The sequence below is a fragment of the Phodopus roborovskii genome, unplaced genomic scaffold (assembly GCF_943737965.1).
Source record: "Phodopus roborovskii unplaced genomic scaffold, PHOROB, whole genome shotgun sequence".
Classification (NCBI taxonomy): Eukaryota; Metazoa; Chordata; class Mammalia; order Rodentia; family Cricetidae; genus Phodopus; species Phodopus roborovskii.
The window spans coordinates 78,315,521-78,341,681 of NW_026126418.1; the positions used below are offsets into that span (position 1 = coordinate 78,315,521).

The 26,161-nt window shown below is 38.8% G+C and overlaps 1 protein-coding gene across 10 annotated transcripts in view; it reads right to left on the reverse strand.

Moving 5' to 3' along the window:
• The window catches only part of Dennd1a (DENN domain containing 1A), a 467,485-nt gene that overhangs the window by 309,112 nt on the left and 132,212 nt on the right, over positions 1-26,161 (reverse strand). For 8 of the 10 annotated variants that reach the window (XM_051185345.1, XM_051185350.1, XM_051185346.1 and 5 more), the window contains 2 exons: positions 21,211-21,260; positions 12,200-12,319 (listed from right to left, as the gene is read on the reverse strand). In XM_051185345.1, coding sequence (XP_051041302.1) covers positions 12,200-12,319; positions 21,211-21,260 — 170 coding nt within the window. The remainder of the gene's footprint in view (positions 1-12,199; positions 12,320-21,210; positions 21,261-26,161) is intronic. The other 2 variants (XM_051185348.1, XM_051185349.1) reach the window with 1 other exon arrangement.

The window sequence follows — 26,161 nt, forward strand, 5'->3', positions numbered from 1 at the left end:
AGTCAACTGAACTTTTCAAAGTGTTGTTATATTTTTGTTGTTGTTTGTTTTGTTGTTTTTTTTTAAATAAGCACAGGTTATATAACAAGATTCTATCACAAAAATCAAACAATATAGGCAATGGTGGCTCATGCCTTTAATCCTAGCATTCAGGAGGCAGTGTTAGGTGAATATCTTTGAGTTCAAGGCCAGCCTAGTCTACAGATCGAGTTCTAGGACAGCCAAGGGTAAATGGACAAACTCGGCCCAAACAAAACTAACCAAAACAAAACTAACAACAACAACAATAAAAGTCAAACAATAAAAATCCTCATTCTTCATGGATATGACATTCTAGCAAGAGGGACAAAAACTAAAAGCCCAGTAAAGTATGTTTTCTAAAGGCTATCTGAGAATCTTTGATTGTTAAATTAAAATTAAATTTTGTAATATAAATAAACTAGTTCTTTGTAAACACAATGCCCTTCACTCAAACCTGAATCTCTGGCAGACTCAAAGGAGTACTTCCCTCCTTACAGTTGTAATTGGTAAAAAAATGACTACGGTAATAGGAACCATGCCTCTGTCAGTAAGTATCTTACTTTTATTCTTTCAAATAATTACAGACCTCCTTTCATGCCAAGTCTTGAGTACTCTCTCCTTTCCAGATGCATCACCCTCTTTCTGTGTAGCAGATACACAGGAACTCAGTCAAGTACTACTCTACAGGTTGAAAATTAAGACATAGTCTTCACCTATGAAGAGCTGACTGTACACCTGGAAAAAGATAAAGGAAGATCAAGGATTATAAATAGACACCTGAAGTGTGTAAAGCATGAAAGTTGTATTCAGAGAAAGGAACAATGATTTCTGTCTAGGGAAAACTACTCTGAATGGATGAGGAGATGTGTGAAGGCAAAGACAATGGTTCATAGACACCATATGTATAATATGTAACATTGGGAGAGCAGCCAGAGAGGAAGTGACCCTAAGAAGCAAAATTTATGAACAACAGAGGCTGTGTCCACAGAGCCATCATCACAGGAAGCAGAATCCCTCAGGAGAAGAATAGAAGTTAAAAGTAAAGATGGTTTATGCACATATTAAAATCACAGTGCTGGGCACACTACAACCAGTGGCTGGGCATCAGGCTTACCCAAAGAAAGTAGTAACAAGAAAAAGGTTAGTATCTGAGCCAGCCCCAAACTGCAGCCTCTGTCTCTGGGCAACCCTCTCCAGTCCCCACTAAACATGGTACTAACAGCAGGACCTCTGCTATATACTACCCTCATCTTAGCAGTGTTCTCAAACCAACACAGAGTAAGTGCTACATGTGTATCCTTTATTTATGTATAGACTGTATGTGGTCATTTTTCCATTCTCATTAAACACCTACAAAACACGTCCCAAAATTCATGTAAGACCCTTTATTTTTATAGGAGCTGAGAAAATGTTAAAGTTGACAAAGTGCCAACTTCATAAACAGTAGGACCTGAGTTTGGATCCCCAGCATTCACATAAAACTCTAGTATGGCAAAAAAAAAAAAAAAAAAAAAAAAAACAACAACAACAACAAAAAACCTCAGTACTTGGGGTACAGAAATAGGTGGATCCTTGTACAGCTAGCCTAGCAAATCAATAAGCTCAAGGTTCAATGAGAGACCCTATCTTTTAAAAAAGCATAGAAAAGCAATCCAGAAAGAGACTCAAATTGACCTCTGGTCTCTACATTCATGTATACCCACATGTTTAAACCATCTGCATGTACACATACAAGCAAGTACATACACTATACAAACATACACACATTTTTAATGATTCACTTTTTAAAATCTGGGTTCTAAGCAAGAGCAGTATACACTTTTAACTGCTGAGCTAACTTTCCAGCCCCTACACTCACAACCCCCCTCCAAACAAACAAACAAACAAACAAAAATCCAAAGACTTATAATGGCTGGCAAGATGGCTCAGCCAAGCCTGATGACCTGAATTTGATTTCCTAAAACCCACATAGTAGAATAAGAGAATTGATTCCTACAAGATGCCCTCTGACCTCTGTGTCCACATTAAACAAAAAAGTATAATAAATGTATTTTTTAAACACCATTTCTAATCACAGTTGTGATCTTTTAGCAGTAGCAAGTGAATAGAAATAAGACACTAGGCCTTGGGAACACTCCATCTATTATATATAGCATACTATCTCCCTAGGTAGTCTGGAAGTCTTCCTTCAAAAAAGAACTAGGTAATAATAAGCATTCAGTTAAAGGCTGGCAATTGAAGGGATTATACCACCAAATTTTTCTTCATGGTTCCAACCTAGAAAACAAAACAATTGCTGCCAGTTTCATTCTAAATGACAACAGCATGAGAAGCTGGTCACCGAATGTATTAGTCAGGGTTCCCTAAAGGAACAGAACCTATAGAATGAGTATCTATAGAAAGGGGATTCATTAGAGTGGCTTACAGGATATTTATGGTCCAGCTAATCCAACAATGGCTGACTACCAAGAGATAGTTCAAAGAACTCAATTCAGTCCATGAAGATGGATGTCTCAGCTGATCTTCAGTATATGCTGAAATCATGAAGAAATTGGCTCTAATGCCAGTGAATGAATGGGCTTGCTAGTGAGGGCAAGTATAAGCAGGCGAGAGAGAGCTTCCTACTTCTGTGTCCTTTATATAGGCTATCAGTAGAACTGTGGCCCAGATTAAAGCTGTATCTTCCTGCCTCAAATGATCTGGATTAAAGGTGGATCTTCCCACCTCAAAGATCTGGATTAGAAGTGGGACTTCTAATGATTTAATTAAGAAGAAATTCCTCACACATATGCCCACCCATTTGAGTTTTAGTTAATTCCCCAGATGTAGTCTTGTTGACAATCAAGAATAGCCATTATCTACCCCTTGTCAACTTGACACATAATCATATCTCCTTATGCCATGTTTAATTTCCAAACAAAAACAATAACCAGGTCATAATTATGCATAACGTAATATAACTATCCTTCTACAATCACAAATGCATTATAAATTTAGAATAGGTGGCAACGTCCCTTGAGGGAAACTCTTTTAGTATCTCAAACATAAATATAACCACTGATAGTCTCTTAATTGATGTTACATTACATGATAAAGAAAAACAAGAAAACACAAATATCTGTACAAATACATTGTTAACAAAATATGACAGAAATGCTCGCTCATATTGGTTATAATCCTGTTTCTGCTACTGATCAAGTGGCCTTATCTGGTATTTAGATATGCTCTCCTCTACTACATTCTGTATTTCCTCTATGCTCAGGAAGCAATTTAGCAGGTCTAGGCTGCAGGAGTGATCCACACATCCCTAAAGGGTCTGTGCTCTTTGTCATCCTGCCTAGATTAAGCTATTGTAGTTTCCCATTGACTTTAGTCACAGGACATGGTAGCACCCAGAGAAGTCCTAAAGGATCTCTCTTGCCCTCTAGACATAACCTTCTTATCTCCACTATGGAGAAGCAATACCATTTCCCTTCAGTAATCTGGATAAATCACCCCTCCTAAAACTGTTATTCCTTTCTTAACCCTTTTGGCTTAAGGTATTGGAAGCCCAAAGAGACCAAGGGGAAGCCTGGCCCTCTGGTTGAATGAAATGTTTGTTGTGTCTCTTGGTGGGAGCACTCCCTCCCTTGAAACCAAAACGTCTAGGCCAACAGAACTTAAGGTCAAAGGAACAGGAAGCAAAGCTTTTCCTACTAGAGCTAGCAGTGGAACTACTTACCCCAATTCTTAGACCCATGGATTCTGGCTATGACAGAAACCAAATCCATATACTGGATGCTTATTCATGGTCTTCTGAAAACCCTGCCCCAGCCCTTCAGGCTGCTGTCACCTAACTGATGCTATAATTCTGTCAGCTTCAGCGTGGTGGGAAATATGCCCACTGTCATATTTCTCTGCTGTAAAGTGAGTTCCCTGGTTAGAAACAATACTTTGTGGAATACTAAGACAATGGATAAGGCATTCTGTAAGTCCACAAGTAGTGGGTTTGGCAGAATTAATTATGTACAAATCCTTAGCCAGAACAAGTATCTACTCCAATAAGGATAAAACATTGTCTTTTCCACTGTCTTTTCCACTGAGGAAGTGGTCCAGTGTAGTCAACCTACCCCCAGGTTGCTGGCTGGTCACCCAGGAGAATGTTGCCATATCTGAGGCTCAGTGTTGGTCTCTGCTGTTGGTAGATCTATCACTCAACAGCAGCTGTAGCCAGGTCAGTTTTGAGCCCATGCATAACCCCATCACTGCCACAATGGTCACTTTACTCATGGGCCCACTGGGCAATGACAGGGATGACTGGGGAAAGAGGCTGACTATCCAGAGATTAAGTCCTATCTATTTGATTATTGAATTCCTCCTCAACTGAAGTCATCTCTTGATGAGTATTTACATGGGACATAAATATCTTCACATTCTTCACCCATTTACAGAGATCTATCCATATACTTCTTCCCCCAGATGTCTTTCTCAAGAATTTTCTAATTATGCTCTTTCCAAGTTCCTGACCATCCCAGGCAGGCCGTTGGCTACAGCCCATGAATCAGTGAACAATTGCACATCTGGCCATTTCTCCTTCCAAACAAAATGTATGACCATATGTACTAACCAAAGGTGAAAATATCCCTTCACTAGTATCTTTCAGGGTTGCCCCAGAAAGGATATTGAGGGTTCAGGAAGGAGGCTTACAGCAGATGGGTTGGGGTTGCCTAAAATGCTTTTCTCATGGCTCTTTATTCTTCAAGAAATGTTCTTCCCAAAAGTTTCTCTTTAAAAGTTTCACTCCAAAAATTCTCTCTCAAAATGTTCTCTTTAAACCAGGTGTTGGTGGTGCATGCCTTTAATCCCAGCACTCAGGAACTCACTCTGTGAGTTCAAGGCCAGCCTATAGAGCTAGTTCCAGGACAAGCTCCAAAGCAATACAGAGAAACCCTGTCTCTAAAAACTGGGGGGGGGGGGAGAAAGAGGGGGGATTTCTCCTTAAATGTTCTCTCTAATAATTTTCCCGCCATAAGCTCTCTTGTTAAATTCTCTTTCAGAAGTTCTCCTTAAAGTTCTCTAAAAGTTCTTTCTAAAAATTCTTTAAAAGTTCCTTCTATCCCACAAGGCTTCTAGTTTTTTTTTTATATTCACAGACACATTTAACAATTCTCTGACAATAGGGCATGAATATCCCTCAGCCAGAAAGGCAGATAAAATCTTAACAAAAGTGGGGTGCCTCATGTTTCAGATGGGGGATGTGACTTGTAAAATGTGCTGTTAACTAATTAAAGGGAACTTCTCAGTGCTATATCCTGCTTCCAGCCTCAGTAAGTAGTGGGGGAACTCTTACCACTCATACTCCAGTGAGAAGGAATTCCTTATTCTGGGGCCAATTTGAGAGTACAAAACACCCCAGTATATATTCTATATACAGTCAATTTCATAGTAACAAATGTTCTGGAGTTGATACTTAGAATATTAATTGCTACTTCTGTAATAAATAAGTCTCCTAGAATCTCACCCTTTTACAGTTTATTTTAAAAAGGTGTATAGCTCTCTCTCCTTGGGCAGTGTAATTGTGGATAAATGTCTAAAGATGTCTTAAAGTAGAATAATTGGTTAATACACTGCTGGGGTTACTTGGAATGAACCCCACTATAGAAAGGGATAAAGCTATGGCTTCACAAGGGAATGACTTCACAGAGATGACAGTGACTATTCCAAAGGCAGGCAAGCCCAAGGCTTTGCAAGTACATTTCCTCCAACAGAATGCACAATGATCTTTCTGGATCAGCCTAGTGATTTTGTCAATTGAGATCTCATTGTATAATCCCTGTGGTCTGTAGCATGATAAAGGCTTCCTGCAAAAGGAGTTGTAATGCTGAAGCTGTCCACTTCTGGGTGGCCTCTGCATGTTGTACAGAACCATCAGCAAATCAGGGCCTAGTCTTCTCTTCCTCAGTTAACCGATCATAGGGAACACCCCATGAGGCTACAGGTGCATACTTGGCAGCAGACAGCATCGTAATGGGAGTAGAAACCATGGGCATTTAGGCAATTTCTTCACATAAGTTTCTTGTGCCTTCAGTCCTGCATGAGCCCAATCACCTATATAGCACTTTCATTTGATGATGGATGGTTACTGTGCAGGTCCTACTTTATGATTTGGCGGTTCAGATAACATCCAGCTCATAGTGAGAAACTCAGGTCATATGGTAACTTGATAGACCATTATCAAACATTCAGTTTTCATTAAGGCCCAAGAGTAAGCCAAGAGCTGTCTCTGAAAGAGACAAAGTTGTCTGCAGATGATGGTGGAGCGCTCCAAAATCCCAATGGTCTCTTCTGTGATTCATTTAAAGGAGCCTGCCAAAGGCTCCAAACAACATCCCTGCCTGCCACTGACACTTCAAGTATCATTGGTCCATTGGATCATATGATCCAACTAGTAGAGGGCCTTCTCCTATTCCAGATCCCACTCAAAGCTAGCAGCTTTCTTTATACCACATCACTTGGTATGGTGTATGGGCCAGAATAAAACCCAAAGTGAAGAAGGTGCTGTTTCTAGAATCCAAAGAAGCCGATTAAACAGTGTGCTTTATTCTTGGTGGTGGGAGGGACCAGGTGTAATAACTCCCCCTTCACCTTACAAGTAATATGTCTACATGCCCCACACCACTGGACTACTAAGAACTTCACTGAGGTGAAAGGTGCTTGAATTTTGGTTGTTACCAACAAATCCAAAGTGGTTGCCACTTCTTGCACACTTGGTCCAATCACTATAATGTCATTGGTGTGATGATTCTGTGGAAGAGATGCATAACCAAGACCCCTTCGAACTAAGTTATAACACAGGTCTGGAAAGGTAATATATTCCTGAAATTAAACTGTAAAGGTTTACTGCTGGCCTTGCCAACTGAAAGCAAACTGCTTCTGGTGGTCCTTATGGACAGGTAGTGAGGAAAGGCATTTGCTAAGATCAATAGCTGCATACCATTTACCAGGAGATGTGTTAATCTGCTCAACTAAGAGCACCACATCTGGTACAGCAGCTGCACTTGGAGTCACTATTGATTGAGTTTTTGATAGTCAACTGCCATTCTACATGATCCATCTGTCCTCTGTACTGCTCAGGTAGGAGAATTAAAGGGAGTCGTGATGGGAACCACCATCCATGCATCTTTGAAGAGCTTGACAGTGGAACACAACTTTGGCAGTTCCTCCAGGAATGTGAAACTGTTTTTGATTTATTGTTTTCCCTGGCAGAGGCAATTTTAAGGGCTTCTATTTAACCTTCAGTCCATAATAGCCCTCAGTCCAAAAGTCAGGGAACCAATGTAAGAGTTCTAACAACTTCTAAGTGTATCTATCCCAATTACATTATGGGCCTGGGGCAATAACTACAGGATGAATTCAGGGACCCACTGGACCTACTGTGAGTAGGATATCAGGCAAAACTTCTTTAATCACCTGACCTCCATAAGCCCCTACTTTAACTGTAGGGCCACAATGTTTCTTGGGGTCTCCCAGAATCAGTGTTAATTCAGTATCTAATAAACCCTGGAAAGTCTATTTTTTTTCCTTTCCCCTTGTGTATGATCACCCTTGTAAAAGGCCATAGGTCCCTCTAAGGAAGAACAGTAGAATGGCTAACAATAAAACTCTTAGATATTTTATCATGGTCCATCTTCAGGGGAATCTGACATCCATTCAAGGGGTTCTGGGTCTGCAAACTGAATCAAATCTGGAAATTTGTTCACAGGCCAAGATTCCCTTTTGTTAAGATCCAACAGAGCCTTTCTTTCATGTGTGTAAGAATTTTTCCACTTATTTAGATCAAACAAAAATACAATAAGCTTCTTATCTATTTCATGCCTGTAAATACCATGACTGATTTGTCAGTACCAAATGTCCATATAAGTCATGCCACCATAAAATTCATCTTGCCTTTGCTGACCATTATGGGTCAGGCCATTATGACACTGCTTTGTCTATGCTGCCCATTGCAATAACTATGATCACCTTGCCTTCGGCAATTCTGTACTGGCTTCTGGCCCCTGCTACTTCAGGGCCCAATTAAACCCATTACATTTAATTCATCCAATTGAGCAGCAGCATCTCCAACCCTAAGGTTTGGCACAAGGAAAAGGGTCAAAACAAAGCTCTTCAAATGTACTGGTGCACCTCTCACAATTTTACATCTTAAAGAATTAGTAAAGGACATGTCTTCTGGGCCTTCCCTTTACACACTGTACCTACTCTAGCTTTGCAATTTTTCTGAGCATTAGAATCCCCTCATTGACACTAAGCCAAGGGACATCAGGCATCTCCAACTCCTTTTTAGCAGACTATCTTTTGACAAATGCTTCATCCAACCATTCAAATAGATTATTAACATCCTATTTTTTGAACTATCAAAGCTTTTAGATTAAACCTAAAATTTCTACTCATTGGGCTCATATCAATAAACTCAGCCTGATCCAGTTTTATATCCCTTTCACCATTATCCCATATTCTTACAATATATTCCCACAAGTATTTCCCAGACTTCTGTTTTAATGAATGAATTCACAAACTCATTAAGCTCTTTAGTAGTGTAGCACACCTCCCCATGGACCACACTTTCTACCACCCCTCTTGGAGCCTGCTTAGCCTTAAGTCCAGTTATAGGTCTAGCGCAGTAGTCTTCACCTTCCTAATGCAGTTCTTCACGTTATGGTGGCCCCCAACCATAAAATTACTTTCACTGCTACTTCATAACTGTAATTTTGCTATTGTTATGAATCAGAATGTAAGTATTTTGGAGATAGGTTTGTCAAAGGGGTTCTTATCACAGGATAAGAACTGTGGATCTAAAGTAACTATTGTTGGATCCTGATGTATTGATGTCTTGCCTGGTATCTTCTTCAGAGAAAGTCACTGCTGGTTTAGCAGATAATGAATGATTAATTTCTTCAGTCAGGGGTAGAAAAGGCAATATTTCAGAGAATGGGGTGGGAGTACATCTTTTGCTGATGGTGGAGAGACTAATTCCTCAGAGGAGATAAACCTTTGAGTTTCTGAGGGTTCAAAGTTCTCAATCTTAATAGAGTCTTTCTATGCACCCCCCAGCCCAAGTTACAGGATCCCATTCTTTACCAATTAACACCTTTACTTTAACCAACTACACCCTCCAAAGCTGGGACTTGAATTTTCACTGTAATTCAGCCAACCTTACAAATAAGGGCTTCTGTTTGATTTTCTACTGGAAAGAAGATTCTCTCCTAGGGCACATACAGAAACCTTATGAGAATTTGGAGCCTGTTAATTTTATCACCAAGTTGATGGTATCTTTCACCATATTCCGAGATGTTAGGAGTTAATTTTATCACACAGATCATTCTTTCTTTGTCAACTTATGTAGCGATGCTAAGAGCAACCAGTCAGCAGCATCATTTACCTCATTCTTCCACAAATTATCTAAAGTTTTATTTACAGCACCACCAAATCTACTGCCTCTCACAATTAGTAAATCAGGATAATTAAATGCATTCATCTCCTTAAATTTGCAAAATAGTTCACATCTCCTAGCTTCCAAGAGAAACTTCAGTAGCTGGAAAGGCTTCAATAACTGTAGATGTTGGAAAATTGGAAGGCCTTTCCAAGTACTTGAAAAATTCATCCTTATACTTCTGTTGCTCTAGAATGACTCATGGTACCACAATCTGTACTAGTCCAGGCTCTAATAGAAAGGTATTCATTAGAATGGCTGATAGGTTTATAGGCTGTTGTCCAGCTAGTCCAACAATGGTGGTCTACTAACAAGAGATCCAAGAATCTAGTAGTTGTTCAGTCCACAAAGCTAGATATCTCAGCTGGTCTTCACTATAAACCAGAATTGGGTAGAAGTAGGCTCTAATGCCAGTGACAGGATGCATTTGAAAGTAAGAGGAAGGAAAAACAGGCAAAAAGAGAGCTTCCTTCTTCCATGTCCTTATATAGGCTTTTATATAAAGAAAGTGAAGGCGGGATTAAAGATATGTCTTTGAACCTCAAAGATCTGGATTAGAAGAAGCTTTTCCTACTCCAAATTATTTAATTAAGACTCCTTCACAGGCCAGGTGCATGCCTTTAGATCCACCACTTGAGAGGCAGAGGCAGGAGGATCTCTGTGAGTTCAAGACCAGCCTGGTCTACAAAAGTAAGTTTCAGAACAGGCTTGAAAGCTACACAGGGAAACCCAGTCTTGAAACACCACCAACATCACCAAATAAAAAGACTCCTCACAGGTGTGTCCAGCCACTTGGATTTTAGTAAATTCCAAAAGCAGTCAAGTTGACAACCAAGAATAGCCATCACACAAAATCCTGGGTAGACATATAAAACTGAACACTAGAAACAAAGGAGTATGTATTTATTTATATACTTATTTGTTCATTTTTGGTGGTGGTGCTAGGGATCAAACTTAGGGCCTATGTATCTAGGCAAGCCCTGAACAACTAAGCTATACTCTCAGCCCATTACTTTCACATGTTTAAATAGATGGTTTCCCATTCCCAGAAATTTGGTGAGGGATATGACAGTGCCAGAGTGCTTGGGTGTGAGTGTGTGCACATGCACACACACACATGCACGGAGAGATTCTAATTTGAAAAGAAAAAAACATAATTCCCCAATATGAGAAATAAACTTTCACTTTGGATTTTGTTTTGATTGGAGCTCACTATGTATACCAGAATGGCCTCAAACTCAGAGATCCACCTGTTTCTGCTGGGATCAAAGTGTAAGTAAGCCACCACAACCACCCCAGGAAACCTTTCTACCTAACTCAAGAACCAGGATTAAGTTCTCATTCCTTCAAATGCACAATGTAAATATGCAGTATCTTGGCTAAGGCTGAAATACAACAGCCAGGAATGGAAGAGAAAAAGATGTCCTCTAAATAAAAAATAAGTAAATAGATAAATGGATGGATAAATAAATACTTATGCCCAGTCAGAAGAAAACAACCACTACCATCCAAGTCTAGCTCCTAGGCAGCACTGGATACTCAAGAACAACTATATGCAGTCACTGCTTCAAAAGCAGCCAGCCCCACCCCTCCTGGGGACTCTGTGCATCAGGCCTCTGGTGCCCAAGCCAGAAATGCTAAACTTGGTGATGAGGAGAATTGACCTCATTAGCTAGGAAGGAAAATGCTGAGATCTGTGTAAGAAAAATGCAGAGTTGTGGTCCAGACTGACAAAAGGAAAGGAACTTCATCAGTTGGTCCCTTTACTCCTGGTATGTCCTCAGGGAGTGAGTTACCTTGGAAGGGTCCATTACAAAGCACAGAGACTATTAGAACAAAGGACTGCCCCTTCTGGATTTCACAGAGGGCTGGGCCTTTTACCCCTGACTGGGTCCAAGCATGGGGCCAGGGTTTTGTCATGGGCACCTCCCTGCTGCCCACACTGGCTGCTCTACAGCAGATAAAGGAGTCAGGCCCCCCAACACCTACTTAAGAGAAGCAGATGGAGAGGAGAGTGCGTGGGATGCCTTTACCTCCCCCTCAGGAGGAGCCCAGCAGGAGCCCACAGAGCCAGCAGCTCCAAAATTGGATTTCCACACATCCTCCCACCCCAGAATGCCTTACCCCTCTAGCAGGAGGAAACAGAGCATTAAGCAAGTGTGGTTCTGGTGTGCAAGAGGGATTTTAGAAGGCCCAAAGTGTCTTCTCACACTTCTGCACTTTTCTGGAACTTTTACAGAGGCAGCCAGGTTGGGAAGCTATTCAGACACTTACTCAAAGAGGCCAAGGATGTTATTCTGAGGGGCATACAATCAGCGTCTGTAGGCTGTCCTAAGCTAGACACATACTTTATTAATAATCTTACATACACAAAATGTCCACAGGGAAGCCTAACAGACTAATTTCTGACAGCTCCAGATAAGAGCAGGAAGGATTGAAACCTCTGCTGACTCTCCAGTTTCCACATATCACTCAGGAGCATTGGGGCCCTTCCCACCCAAGGGATGTGATGTAAATAAATAAATACAATTATCTGCAGGACTTCAAGTACAAGAGCAACACCACAAAGTCCTTCTCCCCAAGATCAGTGACTTGTGGGGAACAGATAGGCACCAAAGGACAGCTGGAAAACTTAATTACAGAAGAACTATGCAAAAGCTGACAACTGTTTCACAGAACCAGCCAATGACTGAAGCCCTTTTCCCTTACCTTAAGATACAGAAGCAGCTCCTGGCCCCTGAAGATAATCGGCAAAACCCAAATCTCTGTTTGCTGTCAATGTCTGTGAGCACGAATGTGAAGTGCTGGCCAACTTGGCTAACTGTGAGGCTGCAGCGAAGACAGAACAAAAGGAGAAATGAATTATGTGCTAAGTGTCCAGATAAAAGTATCTAATCACCACAAGTCATTGAACCTGTTACATTTCCTTTGTGGAGCTTTCTTTATAAATAGATCTTAAAATTTATATACTTCAAGAGAGCAGACAAAAAAGTGACAGGAAATGAAAGGGATAGAAGAGAGGGAGCAAGAGCAGAGGGAGAAAGGAGTGAGTATAGAGAGGAAAAAGAAAGAAAGGAGCCTATTCTAATGACCACTAGAAATTAAAATCATCAACCCTTTCCAATGTCCCTGATTGAGTTGAGGCCCCAGGTAGCTGGGTCAATCAGCGATCAGTGCTGAACAAAAGCACTCTATCCTCCTCATGTATAGAAGAAAGCTGGGACAAGCACTGCCTAAGGTACAATGAGGTGAATGGTAAAATGCTGTGTTAGTTAAGCCTTGCTGGACTCCAATGACCACAGCACCAGCTCACTGTCACCAGTGTCCTTCAAGTGACTACCATGCACCAGCTACAGTTATTTAAATATCTAATGCACCATTTCATTTATTCTCACGATAATCTTGGACTTTTAGTAATGTTCCCATTTTACAGAAAAGGACACTTAAGAGTAGCAAGGGAACACATTCAGGTTCAGTGAATGCTAAGATGAGCCATTATGAACACTAGAAAGACAAAGGGACAGGGCTATGTGTTGTTGTCCTGGATTCCTGAATCGGTGATACTTTCTGAACTTTGAGGAATATATTTATTATCTTAAGAGGGCAGGAGTACCAAAACATTAAGCTTGCTCAAGGCACTAAAAATTAAAGCAGCGTTTCAAGCCATTAAAAAGCCAAAAATTCTTGTATCAATACAAAATAAACTAACAACACGTAAAAACAATATAAGTGTAGAAAATGCCTAATAAATAATTTAAAAGCATATTAACAACCAAATTAAAACTCTTTTAAGTTACAAAATGCTTTAAAATATACAATTTGTATTAATTTACTAGTTATCCTATATCTCACATGTTTAAAAAAATTAAACATTTCAAATTCTAATATATAAGTTGATACTAATATAATATTTAGAATTTGATAGTGAATTAACCCAAGGAATTCAGCAACTTATACAAATCATATAAAATAATTCAAAAAATATATTTGAGTTGAAAAGACACTGACTTTGTTAAAATATTCAAACTGATGCTAAAGTATCAATTGTCAGTAGCAATGAAAAATCATTCTTAACAGGCCATTGCCAAAGGCAGAACTGTATTATCTATGGGTAGGCTACGAATTAAAATTTCAAATATAGAACAGACTTTCTTTCTAAAGCTCCCTTATGCAAGTCACAAAAGAGAAGTAAAATTAAAATTTTCAGGGTATCCCAGCACAAAGGTCAAGAGCCTCGCCAAGTTATATTTAAGGAAACAATTCTATTCCTTGGAGAGTGCTTCAAGCACAGAAAAATGGCTCCAAAAGATAAGGAAGTGCTCCACTCTCCTTATTTAACTAGGAAGGTGAACAAAAACAAGGTGGCAATTTCAAAGCCATGTGGTAATAAAGCAGGTGTAAGTAATGCTATCCCTCACCTTACAGCCAGGGGAAGGAACACATTTTCATAAAAGTTATAGAGCTGTCAAGGGGACACCAAATACTACTTTCTTATGGCTGTTATGTTTTATCTATAAAGCTTGGATACTGTGTTACTATGGTGATTTAATACTATGTTTTAAAGGGGGATTATATGATTAATTTTAACAAGGTTGAGAACTGAAGATGTGTGAGAAACAGGAGTCTATCTCACATAATTAAAGTGATCCGGGAAGAAAAGTGTGCCTCAGTGGGGGAGGGAAAAGCCTATTTTTATTAAAATACTAAAGCAACAGGTTTTGTAAGTCTAAGACACAAATAAGGTCACGCTTCTGTAAGATGTTACTATGTGATCCTACTGAATGTGGTTCATTATTTTGCCTTGGGTTTGACTATAGTCCTCGAATGTGCAAAGTGGAAACTAGAGAAGAAGGCTATCAATAGGGCTGAATAAAAAACAAAATAGATCCCTAGGAAAGGGTCCTGTGTGGAAGTGACTTCACCTGCAAGTTGGCTGCCATTAATTTCCTATTCTTCACATAGGTATTAAAAATAATTTTTTAAAAGTATGCATAACTACACTTTAAGCTCAAAGAAAGATGCACTGCTCACTGTCTTGGTGCAAGGCCCAGCTCAGTCATTGCTACCTGGGCCTTAACTTAGCAAGTTTCTTAAAATCAGCTTTCAGAGCCTCTATTCCTTCACATGAAATAATTATGAGAAGCTATCACTCAACCCCAAGTATGCTTTGGGAATCCATGGGACAAATGTTTATTTTAAAAGGCCAGTCCCTTGGTAGAAATAATTAACAAAAGGTAAGAGGTAAGCTGCTACCAACTAACTGAAAATTCACAGGAAGGCCATGATTTAAAACCTTCCTAACCAATTCAGCTAACACCTGAGCACAGGTAGTTATTTTGCCTTGTTTCTTTCTTTCTATAGAATAGTCCTTTAGGGGACCAAGTGATTCAAGTTTGCATTAAAATGAATGATTCTTTTTGGGATGTTGCAGTTTAGAAGGAGACATGTATTATTCTCAATTGAGTCAGCTTTTTAATTCCTAGAAGGGTTGAAGTACAGGTCATCAAAAATACAAAAGCAGTCAACTCAATTTTTTCTTTTCTCCCCCTGGACAACATCCAGTGAACTAAGTCTGTATGGACAGTCAAAAAGAGGTTAATTTGAAGGATTCTGAATCTCCAAGGACTGTATCACTCACTCCACTAGCTGAGGTAGTCTTTGGGAGTATTCACAATGATTAAAGCAAAAGGAACCATAGGAACCTTGTGATCCAATTGTCTTGCTTTATGGGTGGGAAAACTGAGGCTTAAGGTTTTGTTCATTTTTCAAAGTAATTAGGAGTAGGGCAAAAATCCAAGCCAACTTGTGGTTCAATGTCCTTTCTATCCTGCTATGCTGCTCTAAACACAAGGCCATCCCTCCCCTAGACATCTCACCTCAGGTTAAGAAACTAAACTATGACAAGAATGCAGAGTTGTCCTGGCCAATGGACTTCTCATTAAGCTCCAGAAAGCATACTTGAGCATCTACAGAAATAAGCCCAGCTGGCGAAGACCAAACATCTAAAAGAATGTCAAGTACAGGGTTGAACACACTAGTTAGGAAACCCACAGGAGTATCTGATTTGGAGGCATAATTCAGAAGTCATCTGAACATAGGTGTTGCTAAACACTACAGAAATGATACGGTCACCCATGAAAAGAGCCCAGTGAGAAAGAAGAACATCTAAGATTCATTCGCAGAAACACTAGTGAAGACAACAGATGGGAAAGGGACCATCAAATGAAAGAGAGAACCACCAGGCAGAACAAAGATGAGAAAGGTAAAATGTCTATCATTGTGAATGACAGGGAGGGCTTGGGTAGCCTTAGGAACAGTTGTAACTGAAAGACAAAAGCAAGAGAGGCTTGGAAGGGACTAAGGAACGAATTGACAGGTATAGAAACTCTTTCAAGAACTGAAGAACCAAACAGTAACAAGGTGGAAGAGTTGGTGTCGGATACTGCTTTGGGATGGTAGAGATACAAAAAGTTGTTTGTAAGACACTGACAATGACACTGGAAAAAGAAGACGAACAGTGAGAGCTGTGCTTTGTAAAAAGAATCCTAGATCTTTTACTTGGAAGCTGATCTCTTCTGTAAAGTCAACCATCATAAAACCATTAAAAAAAAAATCAAAAAAGGGGTTTCAAGAATTATAAATCAAGAACATAAAGTACCTAGCACATAGAAGGCACACAACAAAAATGGCTATGACTGTTCCACAATTATAAAGTATGTGTCTGGAACTAAAACACTGTCACCCCTACTTACTAACAATCACCTGAAGAACTGTCAAGTTATCCTGCCCTTGAGAGTCTGTGGTCTGCTGGGTAGGAGTCAAGTTTTTCTCAGACTCTATCTCCCATCCTGATGTTCCATGATGTTTCTTTCCTCTATGAGTACACTTAGCTTTTGCCTGAGCCTTAAGCTCAGACAGCCAAGCATTAAGAATGACATTCTCCCAAAAGTTCTGAGCAGCAAGCTGCAGAATGTTAAAAACAACATAGCCCTTATCTGCTCAAGAAAACCATAATACATTTCTAAGAAAGAATAAAGATCTGCTCTGACCTTGTCTACACAAGCCTGATGAAGTAAATTATCAATAACCACAAAATTTAAACTTATCAAAACTAGCGGAACAGTAAAGAACTTCCCAGTTCACAGGATGGACACAGCAAGTCAAGGGGACCACCCAAAGGAATCCCACACCATGACACTATGGAAATGACTATGAGCCACAGCCAAACCCATCATTTACACTAAGGGACTAAAGTCAAAAGTATGGGAGGGGCTGAAGAGATGGCTCAGTAGTTAAGAGTTCTGGCTGCTCTCCAGAGGACCCAGATTCAACTCCTAGCACCTACATGGCAGTTCACATGTGTCTATAACTCCAGTTCCAGGGGATCTGACATCCTTACACCAATGCACATAAAATAAAAGTTTTTTTTTGTTTTGTTTTGTTTTTGTTTTTTAAGAAGAAGTATAGTGCACTAACCAACACAACATTCTATCTGTGTGGGAGCCATTTTCTTCAGTTATCTAAACTTTCTACTTTTCTTCAGTAACTATAATATTTTACAAATAAATGGCTTTATGCTGTGTTACCTAATGGAAGCTGTATGATAAAGCAAAAAAAAAAAAAAAAAAAAAAAAAAAGTGTAGAATTAGATGTTGCAGCAAAAATTAGTGGCTTGAAAAGCAGTTCCCTCCACATACTAAAAGCAGAACCTTGAGCACATTACTGAACCTACCTGGATCTCTGCTGCCCACATGCAAAATACTGAACATGATAGCACTACAAATACTATGCTTAAACATAAAAGAACTGCACGGTGCCCAACAGATACCAGGTATAACTAAAGTGTGAAGTAACATATGAGCCCCCTTTGCATCTGTGGCTGCATCTCAAGCCATGAAACACTGTCACCTACCACTGGTGAATACCCATGTCTTCAGAAGAACTGAGTGAAGATAACTTTTATTCTTAATAAGGCTAAGCAAAGAAAGGAGAGAAAGAGCTTCCCAGCATCCAGTACATCACAGGCTTTCTGACTCAATGAAGCTGCAATAAGAGACAACTACAGTACAGAATGGGGCATATCTCTAATTTACTCTGAGAAAGTGCTTTCATCAACAGCAGGTAACCTTTTTTGAGACAATACAGGAACTCATCGCTTGCTTTACTGCTTTTACCTATAAGGGCTGCAAGACAGGAGTGGGTAGCAAGAATTATGGTGTGGAAATGAGTTCCTTCTCAGCCCTGTGAATATGGTTATAATGATAGACAGGACCTTTCTCTTCTGTGGATATTAACTATTTTTCTGTAAAATGGGATGTCTGAGGCAGATGCTGTATTCTCAGTCCATGTAGGCCTCTCCCACACATATTCAGAGCCTCCTGTGGCCAGAGCCCAATCTCTCACAGTATACGGCAGCCTCCCAAGCAGGCTCCATCTGCTCTGGTTGAACATCTCCAGGGTTTTCTCCTCTGCTTTGCTCTGTGTGCATATGGGGTGTTAGGCTTACTTTTCCACTTACCTACTTTTTGCTGGCCTAACAGACTCAACACAAGTCTCACCCACCATAACAAATTCTCTCTGAGCATGTTTGTCCTCTGTTACATCTCCATCCTTTCAAACAGTGTTTAAAATGCCTTTATAGAATGTTTTGAACTAAACCCAAGAACATCTCTCTCTCTTTTTCCTTTTTTTGTTTTGTTTTGTTTTGTTTTTGTTTGTTTCGAGACAGGCTTTCTCTGTGGCTTTGGAGCCTGTCCTGGAACTAGCTTTTGTAGACCAGGTTGGTCTCGAACTCAAAGAGATCCACCTGCCTCTGCCTCCCGAGTGCTGGGACTAAAGGCGTGTGCCACCACAGCCCGGCACCCAAGGACATTTCTATAATCTGTATATAACCCAACATAATGGGACCTATCCTGGATAAGTCTTTGCTTTCATCCTATCATTTGGCCACTGCTGAAAGAGTAAGGGAGGACACATAACCAGCCAGACAGCACGTTAAATAGAATCGATTAGGCATTCAAAGCTAATTTTCTTTCCTCTCCCCCATCCCTTGATTTCTCTATTTCTGGTGACTAATCTTTCTCCCAAAGGTGACCTACTGGGAGATAAAACTATAGGCTATAGGCCTAACAGGACCTTGGGCAAGTCATAATTACTCTATACTCAGATAATTTCAAATGAAGGACATGTACTTGCTCTTATCTCTTATATCAGATGATAAAATGTGAAAGCTTCCCTTCTGCAGAGCTACTAGCATTATTATTTTTGATAAGTCCTAATTTCAGAAAGAACAATCTTAAAACAGCACAAAAGATGTCAAAACATCAGTGCCGGCTTGATGGTGACTGTGAAAGTCCCACTCCTGCTACAAACCAGAAAGTCAAAGTTACATGACTATTCCTTAAGGTTTGAAAAGCAGATTAGGAAGCCTTCTGTTTAGAGTGCAATTACCTGCTTATCTCCCATGTTTGTCTATTCACTCAGTCAAACAGTTCCACAGACCCACCTGGGCAAATGTGTGAGCTTCAGAATCTGGGCTCATCTATTTGACAGTGTTATCAACTAATTTTTAGAAAGTCTTGACATTAAAAACTCTTGAATTTCTCATAAAGGAGTCTGACTGTGACAGTATCTTCTATATTGAATTATGTCCGCCTAAGAGGTACAAAAGAATAGAAAATACAATCTCCCAAATAAAATGGTATCTTTTTTGTTTTACGTGTTCAAGGCATGGGTTGAAGTTACCTTAAGGAATAAAATACAATGTGAAGACAAACTATTACACACTATATAATGTTGCAAAATAAAAAAAAAAATAAGAACACCACTGGTATGAGTGATTTGCAACAATGTGTTTTACAAGAAAAATATTTTTCCAATAACAATAAAGAAGCATCCAATGTTACAGGTAACAAGGGGGGAAGATGCTTCAGAATTAACCCCGAAGGAGTTCTACTTTTATTTGGGAGCATAATGATCCAGATGGGCAGGCAATCAGGGTGTTGTGTGCAGTGAAAATGAGAGGTGTGTTTGTGTGTACACATGTGTGTGCATTCTGCTTAAGTGTGTGTGGGGGGGGGAGGAAGGGGGGGGGTCGTGTCTCTAATATCAGTTTACAAAGCCAATTAAAGAACACTTATCCAAAGCAGATCACCATTCCAATAAACAGCCTTCTCAGAATATCTTTTTATATACTTCGTTAAACATTTAGATACATCCAGCTTTATTAATTTGTATAAGCCTTTTTATAATTTGAAATACAGTTCCTAAGCAGCTAGATATTTAATACATTGCTGATTCTTACAAATACAAAATTTCCATAGAAATCTCAATGATACCCTAAACTTCTTGTTATTTTTCAGAAGTAATAGGGTAAGGAAGAGAGAGAAGGAACTCTCATTACAAAGACAGACCCTCTTAAAATCAAAGCTATTCTGTTTTGAGCACCCACCTGCTCTGAGTCTGAAAGCATTGATTGGCTTAAAAACAACACCATGAGATACAAGGAGATCACTGATGCTAAGTGGCTGGCAGCATTCCAGAGTTGCTTTTAGGACTCAAACTCCTTCAGCTATCACCTCATCCAGTACCAGTCTTAGGCTTATGCCAACAAACCAGGATGCTGGTATACAAAATATAGAAAATAACTCAGTAGCACACTATCCGTATGTACTCTAAAACATCCAAATCCTTTAGATCATGTCTTATTTGAGGATGCTAAAAAAAATACATAACAGAACCTTCCTGAAGATGGACATTTTACATAGCTTTCTTAGAATGTTTTATGAAATTCCTTAGTCAAAATTTGCATAACTTTCTGTTAGTTCTCTAACAGTAAAAGTGAAATTTGGAAAAAAAAATGTTTTTTACAGTCCCAGTTCAATTTCCCAAGAAAACCAAAAAGAGACAAAAAGAAAGTGGACAAATGAACGATCATAAAAATAATGCTTCAGTGGATTGGAGGCCACAGCAAAAAGTTCTTGAAACTAAGATAAAGCTCACCACCTGGCCACAGTACTAACATTAATAAGTAACAACTAAAGAAAGTTGAATGAACTTTTTGAAAAACTGATTCTATCATTTAGTGGATTATTTAACAAGCAAAACAAAATAAGCCTCGCAACATTTCAGTTATCTTAGAGTTCTTATAGTTGTACCTTTCTCATAAATCACTCCTCACTATGTGAATACTAAGGATTGTTATTAGTAATCATGCCTGTAGAAAATACTGATTTCCCAGAAACACTACCTTTGATTACTTAAACCAAATGAAAAACACCATCTATTAATATATCTTTTAAGTAATAAACTGCTACTAAACATGACAGATCCATATTTATTTAAATTTGGAGTTAAAACCAAGGGAAAACATACTACAAGGCCAGGTGTTCATATATTATGTGTCTGAGCCAAACATGTTAATACTTAAAAAGTAGTATTGGATTAAATACCAACCATTCTTAGTCATTGTTTAAGTCTGATAATCAAAATAAAATACATCTTATAAACTATGCAACACATAGCTGAAGCTTTAAACTGTTTGATAGTGTTGATAAAGTTAACAAGAAAGGAGAACACTGAAGTTCTCCTCAGCATGGAGGTGACTTAAACCACGGTTTAACAGACACAATGTTAAGAATGGCATGGCTTTTATTTTCTATAGCACATTTATTGATAGTCTTTTTTTCTTTAACTAATAAAGTTTGAAAATGTGACACTACCTGTCCACATAGAAGGGGAAACAAAACTTGGTCAAAGTCTGTAGAACTTCCTGTGGAAAGAAAGAGAGATAATTTATACATCTAATGGGACCAATAAATCTAACATTAATCACAGAACACCATCTAGGAACTTTACCCTAAAGAAAAAGGAGACAGATGAAGAAATATGAGTTTTATCAATTACACAGGAGTACCAGGCAGTCAATCATGAGAAATAATAAATGTGATCAAACTTCATTAAAAATGAAAAATTAATCAAGAATCACACATGGGCAAGCAGCAGGAGTCATGCAGGAAAGCTCCAAAGGGAGGGAGGTGCTTGGGTTGCTGAGTGTTAACACCCCTCCAGGGACCATCTTCAGCCTGACCATATGGATCAGAGTGAATAACACTGAGCCACATGGGTTTGGCCTGGCAGGGCCGCTGTTGCTGGCACTGTTTTTGACTGTTACCTAGGAACAGAGGGCGCTGGGATTAGACAATGCACCAATAGGCCAAATTACAGCAGAACAGAAAGCCAACGTGAAGATAACTGTATATAAACATTCTTAACTATTTTTAGAGTTTAAAACTCTATTTACTTGCTTTATCAAGAAATTGCCATTTGTAGCATAAAGTAATTTTTGGAAATCAAACTGTGGCCAATAATTTTAGTTAAACATCATTACCATAATTAGACACTTACCTGTTTATAACTTATAAAAATCCAAGGCAAACTATCAGTGTGAATAAATGTTTTTTACAAATGCTGAGGCACATCATGGCAAGCACTTATTCAGGAGAAAGGCACAGGAAGTAGCAGAATCTCAATTTTTATTTATAAAACACAATGTTCTTACATTAAGACAAGAACACTGGAACATGTAGCACAATATGAAATGTAGAACTTTCCCTAATAGACATATTTTAAATACATATATATGCACATAGCTAACCATGTTACCCATTACTTCTCCATAGAATTTTCTATGTCTTGACTTAATCTGACCACAGGCATGGACAGTCCACAGTTGGTGCTCATGGTAAGGTCATTAAACCAGTGTTATATTTAAAAAGTACTCCCTTCATGATTTTGATTTCCTTTTTAATTATCTAAAATTCCAACCTCAAGACAAAATGAAGAACACATTTTTATGGTCATTGGGAAGTTGGTTCAAATTAAAACAAACCTGCCTGTTGCAAATACTAATCCAAGTGATAAAAATCAGTTTATAAATGTAGCACTTTTCTAACCAACAATAATGAATTATCAGTACTAACAGAATTGATGCTTCTCACATCATTTAGTTGTAAAACCAGTTCTATCATTCAAGAAATAAACCACATCAATCTAATAATACACTCAGGGAAGCAAAAAGCACACTGACTTGCTCTGCCAGAGTATGTTCTGCCAACACAATTCAATTGAGCATATATCCTAGTTTTAACATCATCTTGGATTGGGTCTACATATATCACAGTGCTGATAACACATGCCACAAAAGAGTAATGACTGAAAAAGTGGCTAAGAGCATCAGCATGGTCTAACAGGCATCAATTGGACATTCTATGTGGCATTCATCAGTCTACCTTTTGTGGTTTCAAACTAGTAGTGGGTTGCTAAAATATAAGCTCCTCAGTACATGTTATTACCACAAAAATGCTGGAGAAGAGATTGTATAAAACACTCATTTTAATGTAATTATAAAATGCATTATCCACATACAAAATTCCCATGATACCATGGGGTAAACAATTCTTTCTATTCCAAATAAGCATATCTCAATTTAATACTCATCCTTTAAAAGTCAGTACCATGTGCTCACTCTGCCAACATCAGTAGCTACAAAGACAGTCATCTTTTTACTCCTCCCAAGTTTCAGATGCAGAAAGCACTTCTCTGCTCTATGTAGGAGTTGTGCTGGCAAAAGGCCTCAAAGATTTTTTGAAAGAAAGGACCCCCATGACTACTAGAAAGCATGGTGTTCTATAGCAGAGACAAATGAATAAAATATACCCAACTTACTACTCACTACAACATAAAACTACTTACCACTTTCTTAGGTAAAGAGTAACGACCAACCATGAACTTGTCTGTCAAATATTAGAACAATTATGGAAATGACCAATATGAACTGAATTTAACCCACCTTCCACGAGCTTTCCTTCTCACCCCACAAAGTAGTAGGGCAGGGGAGAAGAAGATAGAGGAGATATGGGAAAATGCAGGCATGTGTTTGCATATTACCGTATGTTTCTTGGTGTTTGTGATGCCACAAGAGCTTGATATTTCAATTTAAGTCAAACAAGATGGTGGTGTGTTGTCAGAGGGGAAAAATGAGCATGTATCTGATAAAAGGCATAATCACATGATTTTAATCAGAACTAAAATATCTACTTCTGAGTTTGGGGAGGAGATGATGGGGGGGCAAGAAATGTTCTTTGTAAATAAAAGCTGCCAAAATAAACCAATTTTATGCATACTGATGCTTTCATCATATATAAATATTCAGTTACCTTATTCTCTTTGCCGAAAGAAAAACACAGTTGAACAAATACAGAAAGATCACTCTCTAAAGGGGGGAGGTGGAGTAAAACCTAATTTGAATATTTTTTTGAGGCTTCTAGTTATTGCAGAGTATTCCAGAATATTTCAACACTAATTTTACTGGGGGAAACAATCACTGACCAATCAGTTATCAACCCCCTATCTTCTCAAGAACCATCTCTGGCTAGGGAACTTGGTTTGTAGATGTCAATTTCACTAGCTTCTGCAGCCAGACTGCCTCAGCTCAGCCTCTCTGCTCCTGCCACATAAATGGGATCTTGGAAATGCAGGGCAGCTGATGAAATGTAAACAGCCTCATTGTAGGGAGTGGGGGGGGGGTGATTGGGAGAATTGTGTACCAGTTCTCCAGATCAATTCCCAAGTTTTCACAATTTTATGAACAGTCTGATTTTTTTTTAATTTTAATGAGGGGGGGGGGAGTGAATCTATAGTAGCCAGTCACTGCAGTTAAAGTGCAGGGCATGGACTAGATCCCAGGAGGGAACCAGTCCACCATGTCACCACTAGCTTTAGGACATTCGCCACCTGGTTCCATGTCCCCGGGTCCTAACTCTTTTCATAATCAAAACACTGCTGACATTATAAACCCCAGATGGGTTTTCTAAAATCCCTCCCAATCAATATATCCAACACATAACTTATTGGAGGCAACACTGAGCTCAATGATTAAGGTGAGTTTAGTAGCAAAGTTTTCAAAATAAATGAGACAAGAATACAGCTTTCAACCCCTTTGTGTCACCAGACAATTTATGAAACAGGCAATTTTCGGAAATGCTTTCTTTCTAAAAAAATGTATGATATTTCATGTGGGAAGAAATAGAAACTGGGGAGGGGGAAAAATAGGGGGGAGTTACACAACCCTTTCAGTTATGCATATATTAAACAGCCAGCTGTACAAGAACAGGAAACAACATTCACAAAGCTCTTTTCACCAGGAGACCAAGACAACAGCCAAGGCAGGATGAAACAACAGAAATCAGAAATGAATTCAGGGCTCATCTTGGTCCACTCTGAGTTCATCTCTGCTCAGAAAGCTCACCAGGAAAATTTTCCCACTGTGGAGAAAGAGGGGAATATTCTAGCACTGAGACATTCTCTTTAAAATGTGGTCAAGTTTTACATTTATAATACCCATTATAGAATACTATCTGCAATAAAGACTGTATGGCTCTAAATTTGGGCTGTGAAGAAGTGGTATAGGTAATACTATAATAAACATCCTTTCCTAAGTTAGATACCTATTTCCATTGCTTCAATGAAACCTATAAACAAAACTATTATTTGGCAGGCAAAAACAGCACTCAGACATAGACACCCATACCCAAAATAAGGTGCCACCTGAAAGATAAAAATGGAAGCCGATTTTATGGTGTCTCTTAGAAGTACAAAATATTGACAGATGAGGCACATCCTCCACAATTCAAAAGTTGGGAGGGTGCAAGAAAATATCTAAGAAATACTGTTATAATGGAAGTATTTTAAAATATGTAAAAGTATAATTAGTCTTTTAGTGCAGCCTAGAAGCTAACAGACTCGATAATTTTCCTTTGAGGGCTAGGGATTAGAGAGGAGCAACAGCCAGTAAGAAGATGGGGGGGGGGGGGTTTGGATGAAGGAGAGGAGGGCAGCAATTGGAGGGAGGGGATGAAGGCAAAGAAAACAACCAGTAGAAAAACATTCCCTTAGCTTTTGTATCTAATTTATTTGTTCATCTCAAAATTGTAGGTATATGAGAAAAGACGCTCAAATTCCTAACATGCTATTTTTACTTAGTTATCTATTTCTTATTTTTTGTTTATTTGCTTGTTTAGTAGCAAAGGAAAAGCTGGTCCCAACCTCTGAAAGTGAGACTAGTGCCACTGATATGAAAGAAAACCCTTCGGGGCTGGTGATCTCAAAACTCAAGTGGAAAGTTATAGAACACAGAGAATCCATACATACAAAAAGCTAACAAAATTTGTACTTTAAGCCATTTCAAGTTAAACCCAGGGTCTCCAAGGGAAGTTAACAAAGGTTTCTAATGTTTACAATTAAGAAGGGTAAAGCAGAAGTTCCTGGAAGCTTAATTAGCATCAAGTTCAAGAATGTTAATCAGAAGTTTCCTAAATGTGAAATCAGTAAATAAAATTTTATTCTTAAATTCAAGATCCAAATCATGGTTAAAATCTTTATTTCCTCTCACAGTGAGAAAAAGAGGCTTTGAATAAAGGGTTTTACAGAATGAATGGCCTTTCAACACTGAACATAAAAGGCAGGTCAATCTCAAATGTACTTTCTGCTAATTTTCTTTTTAGGAGTATTCAAAATTTAGTATTCAATATTTATTAGTTTAATATTCAATATTCAATATTTACTCTCAGCTTACTTTCTATATTTTAATTTTGAGTTACGTACACAATTTTA